This window comes from Ursus arctos, unplaced genomic scaffold (assembly GCF_023065955.2).
Source record: "Ursus arctos isolate Adak ecotype North America unplaced genomic scaffold, UrsArc2.0 scaffold_3, whole genome shotgun sequence".
NCBI classification, from domain to species: Eukaryota; Metazoa; Chordata; class Mammalia; order Carnivora; family Ursidae; genus Ursus; species Ursus arctos.
Genome location: NW_026622985.1, coordinates 26,298,919 through 26,313,891, shown reverse-complemented (window position 1 = coordinate 26,313,891; position 14,973 = coordinate 26,298,919). Strand labels below are relative to the sequence as shown.

At 33.4% G+C, this 14,973-nt stretch overlaps 1 protein-coding gene across 13 annotated transcripts in view; it reads left to right on the top strand.

Annotated features, from left to right (window-relative positions):
- The window catches only part of SEMA3A (semaphorin 3A), an 818,384-nt gene extending 804,104 nt beyond the window's left edge, over nt 1–14,280 (top strand). For all 13 annotated transcript variants that reach the window (XM_057304266.1, XM_057304265.1, XM_057304264.1 and 10 more), the window contains 2 exons: nt 9,333–9,475; nt 10,839–14,280. In XM_057304266.1, the coding sequence (XP_057160249.1) occupies nt 9,333–9,475; nt 10,839–11,294 (599 nt within the window). In that variant the 3' untranslated portion in view covers nt 11,295–14,280. The remainder of the gene's footprint in view (nt 1–9,332; nt 9,476–10,838) is intronic.
- The last annotated feature ends 693 nt before the right edge of the window (nt 14,281–14,973 follow it).

The window sequence follows — 14,973 nt, the reverse complement described above, 5'->3', positions numbered from 1 at the left end:
AGGAACAAACCATAAATAACAACATTTTAAAAGATGAACATCATCTTAGATTTTTGAATCTTTGAATTATTTTATGTCCTAACTTTAGTTCAGTACCATCGTTGAATTTTGCTTCATGATAATTCTCTTGGCTGTTCTACATACATGCATTTTCCTTCTAGCATCCCACAGTAAAATATCCACAGAATTCAATCTTCTTAATTATCTCTGCAACTGGCTCATCTCAATTTATGTCTCGGTTGGCATCAGCATTATTCCAGAATTTCATAAAATATCTTTGGCTGTGTCATCTTTGTGGTCTGCAGAGCTGTAAATTTAGTATTCTGTAGCAATGCTAATCTCGTCTGTGTTTTAGCTTATTTTATACACATAGAAATTCCAACTGAATCTGAGCATTTAGCCCCAAGAGAAGCCTCAGTTTGATAGATGAGCATGATGTCAGCCCTAAAAAACCCCTAACTTTAATAAATTAACAAATTGTATCAAGTCTAATACGTCACTGAATATAAGATGCACCATTTTTTAAGGACTGCTAAGAAAGAAAAACTGCCCAAGATGGATAATCTAATAGTGATGCCAGCATCAAGCCAGCTTACAGTGTTTCAGTATTAGTGGAAAGAAGAAATAAACTTCCACGAAGAAGACAGCAAGGACATTTGCCTGTTTCACCTATAATCATGGGTGGTAGAAAAGGGGGGAAACCACTTCTTGAATCACAGGGTGATACTCACAAATGTTTGCTTTCTGAATTCACACTAACAGTGTGGACAAATACCTCAGACAAGACTTGAATTTAAAGAGGTGTCAGGTTAGGAGAGTCACATGTGTCTGGCAAAAGTAAAAACAAACTCTTTCCAGAAGAAAGCAACTTGAACTCAGGTCAAGAACAATTGTAAGATACATTCTATTATCAGAGATGTTAAAATATACAAAGTGTACATTCTAGAATGAAATTATTACAGTGTTATCCTCTGTAATTAGGCAAATCCAGTTATTCGTAGTATAGGTGTATGAGACGTACACACACACACCTGAATAAGAAGAGGTTTGAAATATTCTGTACTATCATTGTTCCTTATTCAAGTTTTTAAGTATGTCATAAGAGATCACCCAACTGTTTATACACCCACAATTTAACTGTGTAAATGTAAAGTTTTTAAGGCATGCAGTATTTTTGAAATTCCAAAAATAAGGGAAACATATTAAAATACAAGATGGTATTTTCATTATTGTTTATGGAAGGTTTCTGCTTCAGTAAATGGGTGTTTTCCATCATCTATCATATCTCTTGGGAAGAAGTAAATTAAAGTCCATGTTTCCTGATGTTTAAATGTAAAAATTCCTATGGTAATTTTACTCTGCCATATAGATTATGTGTGTTTTCTTGGTAAAACATGTGCTATAAAGTCATGAAAATTAAACATATGAGATATTCAATATAGAATAAATAAATATGATAGTAGATATCTTCATATTGCTTGTGATTTTTATAGAATTAAATTTCAGTCTGCCTTATACCAAGAAACACTGCAGCCTCCCCACACAAAGGTATCAAGCATAAAAGTAAATGCAGAGCTTCAGATGGCTTCATCGTTAACTTCATAACATATCAATTTTGTTTCCATATTTTAAATTAATAAATTTCTAAAAATTAAGATACTAGTGACCTCTAATATAATAATTACTGATGAATAGTAAGATTAAAATACTCTGGTCATATCTATCTGGTTGTTTATCCATCTATCTATATGCCAACAAGAGCATTTTAAACTAACATCCATAGGAATCTGTGAATTCAAGAAAGATAAGAAACTACTTGAATTGTAAAATTTTGAATGCTACATTCTGTTTGGTAATTATTTCCCAGCACCAGAGACAGATCTTAATTTAGGAAATAAAACAAAGTAGTTTAAAATCTGATATTTTAGCAAGTTGATAAATTGTAAGTTTAAATTTTCTCTAAGGTTTCATAATTGAGTCTTTTTTTGTACTTGACAGATGCATTAAGCACATGGACTTTAATACATACATATGCATGCACGCAAACTCACATTCAGCTGGTTAGTAACTAGTTGGTACAAGCATCATACAAAACATTGGAGAAATATTGTACTAAGCATTATATCGATAAACAAACAGGACCCCTGTTATATAGCTTAGTATATACTGTAGAATTTGTTTTCAATGTACTATAATGTATGAGATTGTTAAATCAATTGTTAGCCATCTTAATACTCTGATCCAAAAATATACATGAACATTAGGGATGAATGAAATTTTTGTCTTCAATTTTATTTATTTTTAGGTATTTTATGTCTTCCTAAGACTTACTGATTCATTCGTAAAATGCCTTTTTAGCTACTGCTACTTAAAGGGGAATTATTCCTTCATTTGAAGTCAAATTAGATTCTTTTCTATTGATAAATTACCATCTATATTTCTAGAGAAAAACATCTAGAATCTGGTAAGGAAAATCTAAGCAATGTTGTTTATGCTTAAGAAATGTATTTGTGGGGCGCCTGGGTGGCACAGCGGTTAAGCGTCTGCCTTCGGCACAGGGCGTGATCCCGGCGTCATGGAATCGAGCCCCACATCAGGCTCCTCTGCTATGAGCCTGCTTCTTCCTCTCCCACTCCCCCTGCTTGTGTTCCCTCTCTCGCTGGCTGTCTCTATCTCTGTCAAATAACTAAATAAAATCTTAAAAAAAAAAAAAAAAGAGAAATGCATTTGTGCAGTCTTCTATGTCACCGAGAGCTTGTGGACAACATTTCCTTTCTTCCTTAGTTTGGCCTTTAGGTTATTGAGAAAAAAATTTACAATGTAAAATATTAAAATTACAATTTTAAAATTACAATTACAAATAAAATTATTAAATGTGATGAAAACAACTGGAATTAGATTTCTCTTTATATATTCAGCAACTAACACTATTTGTTAAATATTTAAAATAATTTGCAACCATTTCACCCTACCCTAATTTAACTTTTACTATTATATTCATTATTTATGAAATTCAGCTTTAAAATAACTTTCAGGGGGAGAACATCAAAAATGATAACAGAAATTAAATAGTTGAATAAATATGTGGTTTACTACCCTACCCATCATCTCTATCTTTTCTCTGTGATATCACATTCTTACATTATTAACATTTCAATCCGGGGAGACATTTATGGGGTTAAAATGGAGAGTGAAGTAAATGGAAAGCTGAAATGTGATGCCTTCTGTTTCTGCTGTATTGGAAGAGAATCAAATACTAAATAAGGCCTTTAGCAACATGATATTTCTGGCCAAATGATGGATATCATGACTTTTTGTTGTTACAAAAGGAAGCAATTTATTTAACTTCTTTCTTTCCTCCCATTCTTTCTGGTTTATTAGCCTCATTTCATTTCCATAAATTATCCCACTAAAGGAGGAAATGATTAATTGAAGATTGCTTCCTTAAAAACATTATTTCTTGTCATTAACAACTGCGACATATTGTAACATTGTGTTATTCAAATATACTGTGGTGCTTTTAAAATAATTTTAATGTTTGTTGCTCTCAATTATTTTGCTCTAACTATTCAGTTCAACTCATGAGAATTCATTATGCCAATTTAACAACTAACTCTACCCTTCTTGTCTACTGGTAATTTTCATGACAAAAGTTTATATCCAAAACAGTTGCTTTCTGAGTGTGAAATGTATTTTAAAATAGATTAAAATGAGATTGCTTTCTTTCTGGAAATCTACAGAATTACTCATTGGCATGGACATCCTTCAGACTTAGAGGTGTCCCTGGAGATGTGAGAATATATTCATATGATTTCTCTAATCTCTTTTTCTTTTTATTATCCCAATTTGGAATTTTTTTATTTTGGCGTATTACTTAATTAGTTGTCTTCTCCCACCATATCTCAAATCAACTCTTGTAACATTATAAAAAACAAATTTAGAAGATTTGAAATGTTTACATTTGCCAGTGTGGTTTAATAGCATATTCTGTCATAATCAAGGTTATAAGCCCTATGCCCTTTTTAACTGATTAAACTTTTAACCATTTCTTTTATGTAATTATGATAACTCCATGTCTGAGGATATCAAAGTTACATGAGATTCCAGCTTTTAAATGCTGAGTAAATAGTTACCTGGATTTTCCATCCAGCAAACATTAGCTAAGGATTTATGATTGCCTAGTACCAGGATTGTAAAACGTATGGTACGGAGGAAGACAACCAGATTAATAAATAATCATAACAAATAAGACTACACGTGTTCTAAAACTGTATGTAAAAAGATTTTTAGGAAGCATAGAAGAGGAAATACTTTTTTTGATGGTGGTCAGGGAGTAGGATTGATGTTGGGAAGCAGTTCATAATTTTGCCTTACTGTGGATCCTCAATAAAGGATTTTAAGTTTTGACTAACAATTGAAACTATCACAAGAACAGCAGTAACAAAATAGCACCTCACTTATTTAGACTGTTTCTGAGTCTGGGCACTTTACTATTATTTTTTATGTAGATACATTTTAACAAGAAAAAAGATACTTGGGTTATAAAAATTTTATGTTGTCCAAAATTGCTAGATAACCTAATAATATATTTCAGATAATATGTAATTGTTTGATTAAAAACAAGGAGAAGATAAAGATACCAATAATATCACACAGACGAGTGGTATACTGACAGAACAAAACGAGGCGTGCAGGGAGAACATATTCACCATGAAGTTATAAGGATAGAACGTAAATGTGTCTAATAAGTTTTTTCAGCCAGTGGTGAAGGGAAAAACTGATCAACAGATGAACTACAAAGTTAATTCTTTAAAAAAAAAAAAAAGTTTTTCAGGGTGCCTGGCCAGCTCAGTCAGTACAGCATCTGACTCTTGATCTCAGGGTTGTGAGTTCAAGCCCCACATTGGGTGTGGAGCCTATGTGGGGAAAAAAAATATGTCAGTTTTTCAAGAGAATCTCAATAATTCCTAAAACTAACACCAGAAAATACAGTCTCCCAATGTGAACATCAAGAAAATAATGCAAGGCAGTGGGCACCATACTGGACAACAGTGAGCACATCCATAGAGTATTCCTGCTGGGCTTTCTCCATGTGGATCAGAAGGATCCCACCCAACACAATTCACAAAAGTCAGTTATATTATGGGAATAACCCAACGTGTTCCATGTAAACTGCTCTTAGATCAATTAGTTTAATCCAGAGGGAGATTTTAGATTATACTTACCCTGAATATGCAAGATTTCATATCCTTCAGGTAATCTTTAATCAACAATGTTTTCTCAGTTGAGCTTTTGATTTATATTGGATAATTGTAAGTTCAACAGTATATGCTCTGAAAAATACTTACAGTATAGGTATACTCTGCTACCATTTCAGTGCAGAGCTGTTTGCTTTAATAAAGTAAAAATGATGGTATGTTTGACATCCTAAGGAAAAAAATTGAAAATCTACTAAGAAGACAAGAATCAAAATATTGTTTGTTTTTTTAATAGAAAGAAACAGACACAAAGGAAGAGGGGACAGAGGGAATAAAGGAAGGAGAAAAGAGAAAGAGAAACACATTATTATTGAAATTCTTGTGTTTCCTATGTTGTACAATGTTTACTCAAGCAGTTGGGGTAGAAGGATCAGGAAAGGGAATGGATATTTATTGAGTGCCTCTTAATCATTCTAAAATATTTATTGGGTATCTGTTTATAAGGTTTCAGGTATGGGGAAATAACAGGAAAAAATGTTTATCTGAGCACCCAAATATATGAATGCTTGCCTGAGGCCAATTTAAAGGAAAATTCTGGCCCTAAGTTAAAAGTTGCTGATGATAGAAACATTCTACTGAAGAGGAATTATTAGAAACTACTGTATTCAGTGGAAATTTAGTTTTTGCAATTATTATTGATGGCAGCAGACCCTAACTAAACTAAGAGAATCTCAAACCAAAAAAAGACAGTAGTACCTATGCATATCGACTATGATTGGTATTTAATATGGCAGAACTTGTAACTTCACTGATGGGTAACTAGAATACTTTCTTTTGCTTTTTTATTTGGACAAAAGAGAGAAAGAAAGAACCACTTAAAGGGGGAATGAGTCATAAAACCTATTGGTGAGAGTAGTTATCAAGGCAAAGTGAAGACACCTGGTCAGTGAACTAAATTCTCCAGTTATGGTTCTTATTCAGGTGGGAAAGTACCTGAATATCATGTTTCTTGAAGAACTCCATGAACTATTGCTATATTAAACTAAAAACAACTTGGTATAAATTCTCGATTAAATCAAATCCCATCTTATATTAGACTGTACTATAAGTAGCAGATGAAATGGTTTTTTAAATATAAGGAAATATTTACTATTAGAACTTTTGGATGCATGGGTGGATCCGTCAGTTAAGTGTCCTGGAACTCCTGATTTTGGTTCAGGTCATGATCTCAGGGTCGCAGCATGGATTCTGGTGCATCAGGTATCAGGCTCCGCCCTGGGCGGAACCTGCTTAAGATTCTCTATCTCCCTTTTCCCCTCTTCCTCCACTCTCTCTCTCTCTCTCTCAAAAAAAAAAAAAAAAAAAAAAAAAAAAAAAAAAAAAAAACAAGAACAAAAAAACAAAACAAAACAGAGAGAGAACTTTTATTTTCTTTTATTTTTCTATACACTGGTAAATAGCTGCTGTCACCAGAGGAGACCTTGAGAAACTAAAAACTGAGCAGGTTTCCCAGGATTAGAAGAAAGGTTAAGAGAAAACTATGGGACAGATATAATGATTAAATTAATCAGGAAGAAGACAACTTTGTGAACTTTTGAAAGTGTACCTAATTGATACATTTATATTAAATTCTATTAAGCTTTCTTATTATACAAGGTACCTTGCACTTCTTTACTATGTGTGAACTAATGAACCGAAGGACTTAAATGGAGCTCTATTTTGCAAGGAAGAATATATATCTTAAGATTTTTACAGATATCTGTGGTAACTTAGATTAGGTGAGAGATAAGTCAGTTATTATCATAAAGTTCTACAAGAAAAGTAGGCCTGGATAAGCCAGAAAATACTGGTGGAACACCATGTTGTTTGCTTCTAAATCCAATGGATTTTTTACTGTTATCATGCTGTCATGTCTTATGATTCATTAATATGTAGAGATTGAATGAAAAGTCTCTGCCTAAAAAAATTAAAGGATTTAATTAAAAAAATTTTTTTTTTGCTTTTTGTATTTTAATGAAGAACACTTAACGTGAGATCCACCCTCTTAAGTTTTTAAGTGCACTGTACGATAGTGTGCCCTGTAGCACACTGTTGCACAGCAGATCTCAAGATCTTACTATTCTTGCATTACTGAAACTTCATACCCACTGACTAACACCTACCCATTTCCCTTCCCCCCAGTTTCCTGGCAACCACCATTCTAACATCAGCTTCTAGGAGTCCGGCTATTTTAGATATTTTGTATAGGTGGGATCATCATACAGTACTTGTTCTTCTGTGACTGGCCTGTTTCACTTAGTTTTCCCCAAGGTTCATCTGTATTGCTACCTATTGCAGATTTCCTCCTCCTTCTTTGTTTTTTTTTTTTTTTAAGGCTGAATAATATTCCAAGTAAAAGGATTTCTAAATCAAAGTTCACACTGCACAGCAAGTAGGGAAAAAAGTGTATCCACTGACCTCTGTGACAAGGTATTCTAAATATGGTATCACAGGAGATTTTCCAGCACCCATTAGGCAGAGAGATTCAATTCACGTCTACCCAGGGAAGCAGATATCTTTCAGACTAGCTCAGCAACATGTGTCATATCTATTCACTCAATGATATACTAATAATTTCAGAGGGAACATAAAAACACCACCGTATTGAACGTAGATATTAACATACGAAGATATATCTACGATATTAAAAAAAATGTGACTTGGAATCAGTTAAATGTTGTTCCTTTACATTTCAGTCATTTCCTTTTCCCAGGGTATTGATCTGTTAAATACGAAGGGACAGATACTTCCCAACTTTAGAAGAATTTCATTTCACAGTTTAGGGTGATAGAAAAGAAAGCATTGAGATTGACCTCCCTGGAGATAGCAAATGGTGGCAGAATGTTGACCATGGCAGGGTGAGAATAGGAGATGGTGGACATAAACCGTATACAGGGATTAGGTAGAAGCAGGATTTTGGAAAGCTTTAAACCTAGTGAGAGCAAATCATATTTTCTGTGACAGACAAAAGTCCTCAGTTGATTAGAACGAGAGTAAAATTGTCAAAGTGATGCCCAGAAAGGGAGAGAACATTTTTTTTTAATTAAAAATCTAGCTGAGTTTGAAGTAGAGAGCAAAAATTTTTCATCTGTCTACACTGTCAGGCCTCCATGCATGTGAAAATATATTTATTATTTTCTAAATTAATTTAATGAGTTCCAGATTGTACAGGATGTCATAATGGAAACAGGATTATACAAGATAATAAGGAAGGTTTTTTTTTTTCTCTCTAAATGAGTTTTACCTAGACTCCCTGTGTCCTACTTTTGATCTTAACTGTGTTTCATTTACCACATTGAAGGAGGTTACATAAAGGGTAAAATAATAGAAACTTAATCAGGAAACAGGTTTTCTTATTGCTGCATTTTATTATATACTCTTGCCATATTCTTTAGCCTAATTCTTGAAAATAATAAAAGATGTATCATTTTAAAATAAAGACAATTGAAACCACATTGTTTTAAAATTGTGCATCTTTCTTCAGAGCCATCCCAAACATTTCACACCAGTTGATCTTCAGAACAACCTTGTAGATTATTTAAGGTTTATTGGTGGGGAATATAAACTTCCTGAACTCTACCTTCTGTAAAATACTAGATAAATATTAATGGCTGGTGAATTTAATTTTACAGATGAAAAACAAACATAAAGAGCCAAAATAATTTCTCAAACAGATTCTTGTTTCCAAAAGTTCAAGTAACTTTTCTACTAGAGAATAGTACAGTATGAACTGGCCCCATTAGTCAGAACATAGAGTTTTACAGTTAAAATAATTTTTTGGAAGGTATTATCATGGCATATAAAGATGTATAGTTAAACTGCACACATGACTGGTTCTGTTAATGTAGTGCTATTTTCTGGTAGACAAATTTCTGCATATGCTTTATATAACTTATACCAAAATAATTAGTCTATTTAGGCAGGCACTTGAGTTCTGAAACCTTACATCCGTGACATTTCTGCCATCCTAAATCAATTTGGAAAAGACTCCCAACTTGGCAACAAATTTATCTTCTGAATTTCCAAATAAATACTTTGGAAAGTTGAGTTTACTTCTCTAACGTTTCCTCATTTCATTTCCTCATCACCGGCCAGAAAATCACCATGGCCACAGCCTTGAAGAAAGAATCATCTATGGAGTAGAAAATAGTAGCACGTTCCTGGAATGCAGTCCAAAATCACAGCGAGCTCTGGTCTATTGGCAATTCCAGAGGCGAAATGAAGAGCGAAAAGAAGAGGTATAGGAATGAAATTGACTGGATTATTTCTGTCTGACGTATACTGTTAAGTGACCCCAGCATGGTTGATTTGAGGGTGAAAAAATACAGTGAATCTCTATCTTTTTCTTAACCCATCAATAGTCCATTCATTAAACAAGCATTCACCGAAGGCTGATCATATAACAGGCTTTGTGCTAGGAGCTGGAGAAACAAAAGTGAACTGATAAGAATTTTGTCTCAGAAGCCATTTGGGGATATATTGGAGAGTATTCTCTTTCCCTGTAGTTACCTACAAAGCAATTTGTTATCTCTATTTGTGTACAAAAGAAAAAATCAAATCCTCTACATTTAAATTTTTGTTCAATTAATTCTGCTATCCAAACATATTTTCTTTTCTCTATTAACTTCCTCCTCAAATGGGGAGGGAAGGTTTGGGAACAGGAGTAGGTTTTAGGTCTGGGTCCCAGTATGAACTCTGATATGAACTATGCATGTAGCGTCAGACAGATCGTCCTCCTTGATGTATTTAATCACTTATTTCTGTGTAAAACTAAAGAAATCTACACAGAAAATCTCAAAACTCTGAGCCTTTAAAGCTTTTTATAAGTGTTAAATAAGGGTAACTAACCAGATTATGTAGGTGATTTGTAAATGTCTTCTGTGCGGATAATTTTACAAACATAATCTGAATATAAAGTTTAAGATCCTCCATTATCTCTTTTTACAGTTGAAGCGTCTTTAAATATGTAATCACATCATACAAATGTCAAAGTTGATTTTATACAATTTTATACCCTCTAAGCTTAGGGTTTCAGAGATGTCTGTTGTAAACTGTGTTCAAAATACAAGTGAGGTTAGATATATTCAAGAGCATATCTTCATATTTATGTCGCATCTGAGACTTAGAAAGTGAATAAATAAGTATCAAGCATGTAGTCCTGTGCTTTCTTCTGCTTGCTCAACTGCTGATTTTTTAATTTTTTCAAATCTTCCGAGTTCATTGGAATGCTGCGTTGTTTTCTGATATCATGGTTCTGTATTTCCAAGATCTACTGTTAACTTTCTCCTATATTTATATACCCTCTTTCATGTTTATAAAATAAGTATCTTTGTCCTTTCATTATCTTGAAGATTTTAAATTATTATAATGAAAAATTCTATTAAGACAGTAGACAACCAGTATTTTGCAATGCATCTTCAAAATGATTTACAGGAATTTCTCTTTTCTGATGGAGAACTGCTATCATTTCTTTTAAGCTAGACATTTTATTAACTGTTAAAGTATGCTTCAACACATAATCTAAATTTTTACTGAGACAGAGTTGCAGAGCTTCTATTTCTTTAAATATGTGTATTTTTGCTGCCGTTTCTCTTCTGCTAGATCAGAGTGGATGATCACATCATCAGAACAGAACAAGGCCTTCTACTGCGTAGCCTACAACGGAAGGATTCAGGCCTTTACCTCTGCCATGCCGTGGAACATGGATTCATGCAAACTCTTCTGAAAGTGACCCTGGAAGTCATTGACACAGAGCATTTGGAAGAACTTCTTCATAAAGATGATGATGGAGATGGCTCTAAGATCAAAGAAATATCCAACAGCATGACACCTAGCCAGAAGGTCTGGTACAGAGACTTCATGCAGCTCATCAACCACCCCAACCTGAACACGATGGATGAGTTCTGTGAACAAGTGTGGAAAAGGGACCGAAAACAGCGTCGACAAAGGCCAGGACATACCCAAGGGAACAGTAACAAATGGAAGCACTTACAGGAAAATAAGAAAGGTAGAAACAGGCGGACCCACGAATTTGAGAGGGCACCCAGGAGTGTCTGAGCTGCATTACCTCTAGAAACCTCAAATGAGTAGAAACTTGCCTAGACAATAACTGGAAAAAATGCAATATACATGAACTTTTTTTCATGGCATTATGTGGATGTTTACAATGGTGGGAAATGCAACTGAGTTCCCCCAATTATAAATTAAGTCCATGAGTAACTTTGCTAACAGGCTTTCCTCCTAATACCAACACCTAATAGAGGTCAGGTGAACACAGATGTTCACTTTAGCAGACTTAAATATTTCCTATGAGATTTCATTGTACAGGTTTCGCTTTCTTCTTTGCCTGAGAAATAAAAATGTCATTTGCCATATTGCCATCTAAAGAAGAAAAACTGCATCAGCAAAGCCATTTTATTGAACTAAAAGTTTAAAATAAACTGCATGGATTTATGAAGCTGATGAATATTCCAAAATATAGTTGGATTCAAGGATATTTTTTGTCTACCAGCACTCATGTTTATATGTACTGGAGGAGTAAAATGATACTGAATGAAATGGTCTGTGGAAATATAAAAAGCATAAACCATCCATCATCCAGAAGAAAAATGGAATACACTGATCTACTACTGATGTCTTCTTTCAGCTTTGATCTAAAGATGTATTTTATTAAAACTATAATTTAAATGTACCATGACAAATATGCAGTAAAAATTAGCTCTTTTCTAAGCTAGAGTAGGTTTTTGTCTTACAGTTATTGTGCTATATAGTTTTTGTTTTAAAAACTCCAATCGCGTGCTGCTTTTTTCTGACATTGTGTTTTTAGTTTTGCAAGAGGGATAGCTGATAGTGTTCAAGAAACACATAAACATCATTTACCGTTGATTCCTAAAGCCTGCATATAAATTATGCCTTATTTCTCTGAAGAATTCAAACAAATAACACCTACCCCTTCTTTAAGTATTATAAAAATTAATTTTAACTTGCATAATGTTCCTAGAAAAAACAGCGTTTAACCAGCAAAATCAGAGGAAGCAAATTGAATTGTTAAATGCCTTGTGTTGTACCTAATGGATCAATAAGGAGAAAACTGCATATTTCATGAAAATAATAAGCATTTTAAAAATATAACATTAACAGAAAATCTCAATTCTGTGCTTGAAAACCTGCATGATATTTGAGACATAAAAAAACTCTCATGATTCCTTTAGGAATTAACGTCTGTGTCACTTAATTTTTTTGAAAAAAGATCAGTAATATTCAGAACAACTTCTTAAAAGCAAATTTCCCCAACTCTGTTTATATCTGTATCAGCTGTCTTTTATCTCATCTTGTTTAAAACAGTTATCTGTCCAAGGAACACATGACTCGTTTCATGTTGATGGGAGTGACTTTTATAAAAACTGTTCTCCAGGACACAGCTCACAGTTAAAACATGTAAAGCTTTTTGTTTCCTGCAACAACTTATAAAATAAGGTAAAAGATGATCAATAAAGGACTTGTCTTGTTCCTTGTCCTAACATGATTCCTTGAGAATCATTGACTTCAAAGTGTATAAGACCTTCAGCATTATGATAGTTTTCTCTTGCACTGCACTCACCTTTCCAGGAATCCCTCCCTAGATCCTTCATCATGCACAAAAATGCAAAGGAAACATCTTCTTGCTAATTAATGAAAGCGGCATTGAAATTCTAACTCTAGCTGTCGGGATTCTAATTAACTCAGCATTAATTTCTCACCTCAGACTACCGTGAATTTTTAAGAAAAAATTCTCAGCTGAAATATTTCACAGATGGAAGCTCATGTTTCAATTTTAGTGATTTGAATAAACAATTTGTTAATGCCTATTTCAAATGAAAGCCTAAAAATATTCTACATTCAATTTTAGGCTCCATTGATGAATACAGTGTTACTTTTAGAAATACATCCTTAAGTGGTATTTGAATTTTAAATTATTTGACGGATATATTTCTGTAGAGAAAAAGAAATGTTTGAAATACTAATCAAAGAACAAAGAGTACTCCCCAAATAGGTAATCCTTTTATTTTCATAGAGTATCTTAACTGTGCTGAAACTTGGTGTTGCGTTTCCATCGAAATTTGCAGCTGAAACAGATTTATTTGCAGTAACAGAAGTATCTTAATTCTTATTAGTCCTCAAAACTAATGGATTTGAACGAATAGAGATTGTATGATAACTTTAGGTATGCCTTCCAATATCTGAATGCTTTTTGTTTAGCATAATGAAAAACCCAGAGAAAGGAAGTCTAGACTTCAATTAAAAGAAACAAAACAAGCAAATCTACTGGCATGTCTTTATAAACCATCAGGTCTAAGTTTTCAAAGAAAATTACAGATGTAACTTGTAGGTAGATAACTCTTACTACAGTCGTATTCTGCCAGTGTGTACTGAGGGGGACAGTTTGCACGAAAAATAATTAACGTCCCATTTAATTTAGTTTTAATAGACTTTGGCATATGCATGTATCATCAGAGTTGAAACTTTGTTAAGAGGCTCACGTGACCATAGCAAGTTACGACAACAATCTTAAGATTAAAAAAAAGGTACATCGCAGCAGAGAAATTATGGCCCAGTTGAAATCCAATGTAAAATGTAAATGCATGTAAATGCACACTCAATGCTACTTTTATGTACGATTTAGTGATTTTCAGTTGTATGTGTTTAATATTTTTGCTACCTACACATGAGGCAAAAGAGATGTAAATAATTTTGAAAAGAAGAGAAAGGACAGTAAACTGCAACTTTTTATAGGTACTCCATTTCAGTGTGTTCAACATCATCCTAAAATGCGAGATTTTCCCACGCAGACGACAAGGGGGTGTATGTGCTATTTAAGGGCAGAGGCTGTGTGCCCATTCAATAAGCATGTTTTTTGCCAGGTAGTAAATATGTTCCATATCTGTATTTATCACTGCATTTCAGATGGGAACTAGAAAACTGGAGAGACAAATGTAATGAAACTGCTGCTGTAAATTATTCCTTTTAGCATGTACTCAGTTGCTAAATACACATTTCTTCAAAATATTTGAATTCAGATGTCTTTACTGTTCCCTGTAGCATATGGTGTCAAGGAACATAAGTTTAGAAAATGCTGAGAACCAGTCAGGTTGCTGCGTAACAGATTTCTTCATTCTAGTCATCTGTAAACTGGGTTCTGTATTTATGGTGATGATGTGCATTTTGATGCCCTTTAAATTAAATACTGTTATTTTTGTCATGCCTAAAAAAAGAAACGTAGGGACGAAATTCTGTAATGTGTCATTGTCACGATCAGTTTGGTTTCCTTCAGGATCTACAAAGATGCCCAGCAATTGTTACTGAAATTGCCTATCCTTAAAGTTATAAGGAAGCATTTTATTAATATGAAGTGATTAATAGAACATTTTGAAATCTTTGTTTTACGATTTCATTTTTAAAACACAGTTTGCATTCAGACTTTAATGGAAATCATCCAATTTGATGGCTTCAAAGACAAATTTAACAAACAGGATTCAACGTGTTAGATACAAGGTGTTAGATACAAACTGCCCTAATGCCAAAGGCACCCATGCTTTTTATTTTAACTTTGTAATAATAATTCAAAGTCATTGTTAATGTTTGCAAAATACGATTCCATAAAAAAAGAAAACACCATTTTCCCAAAGTCTGCAAAAGCCTATTAGTTTTTCTGATTTCTAACAATTTTCTTGTACTAGTTAATTAAAGAAACATACTT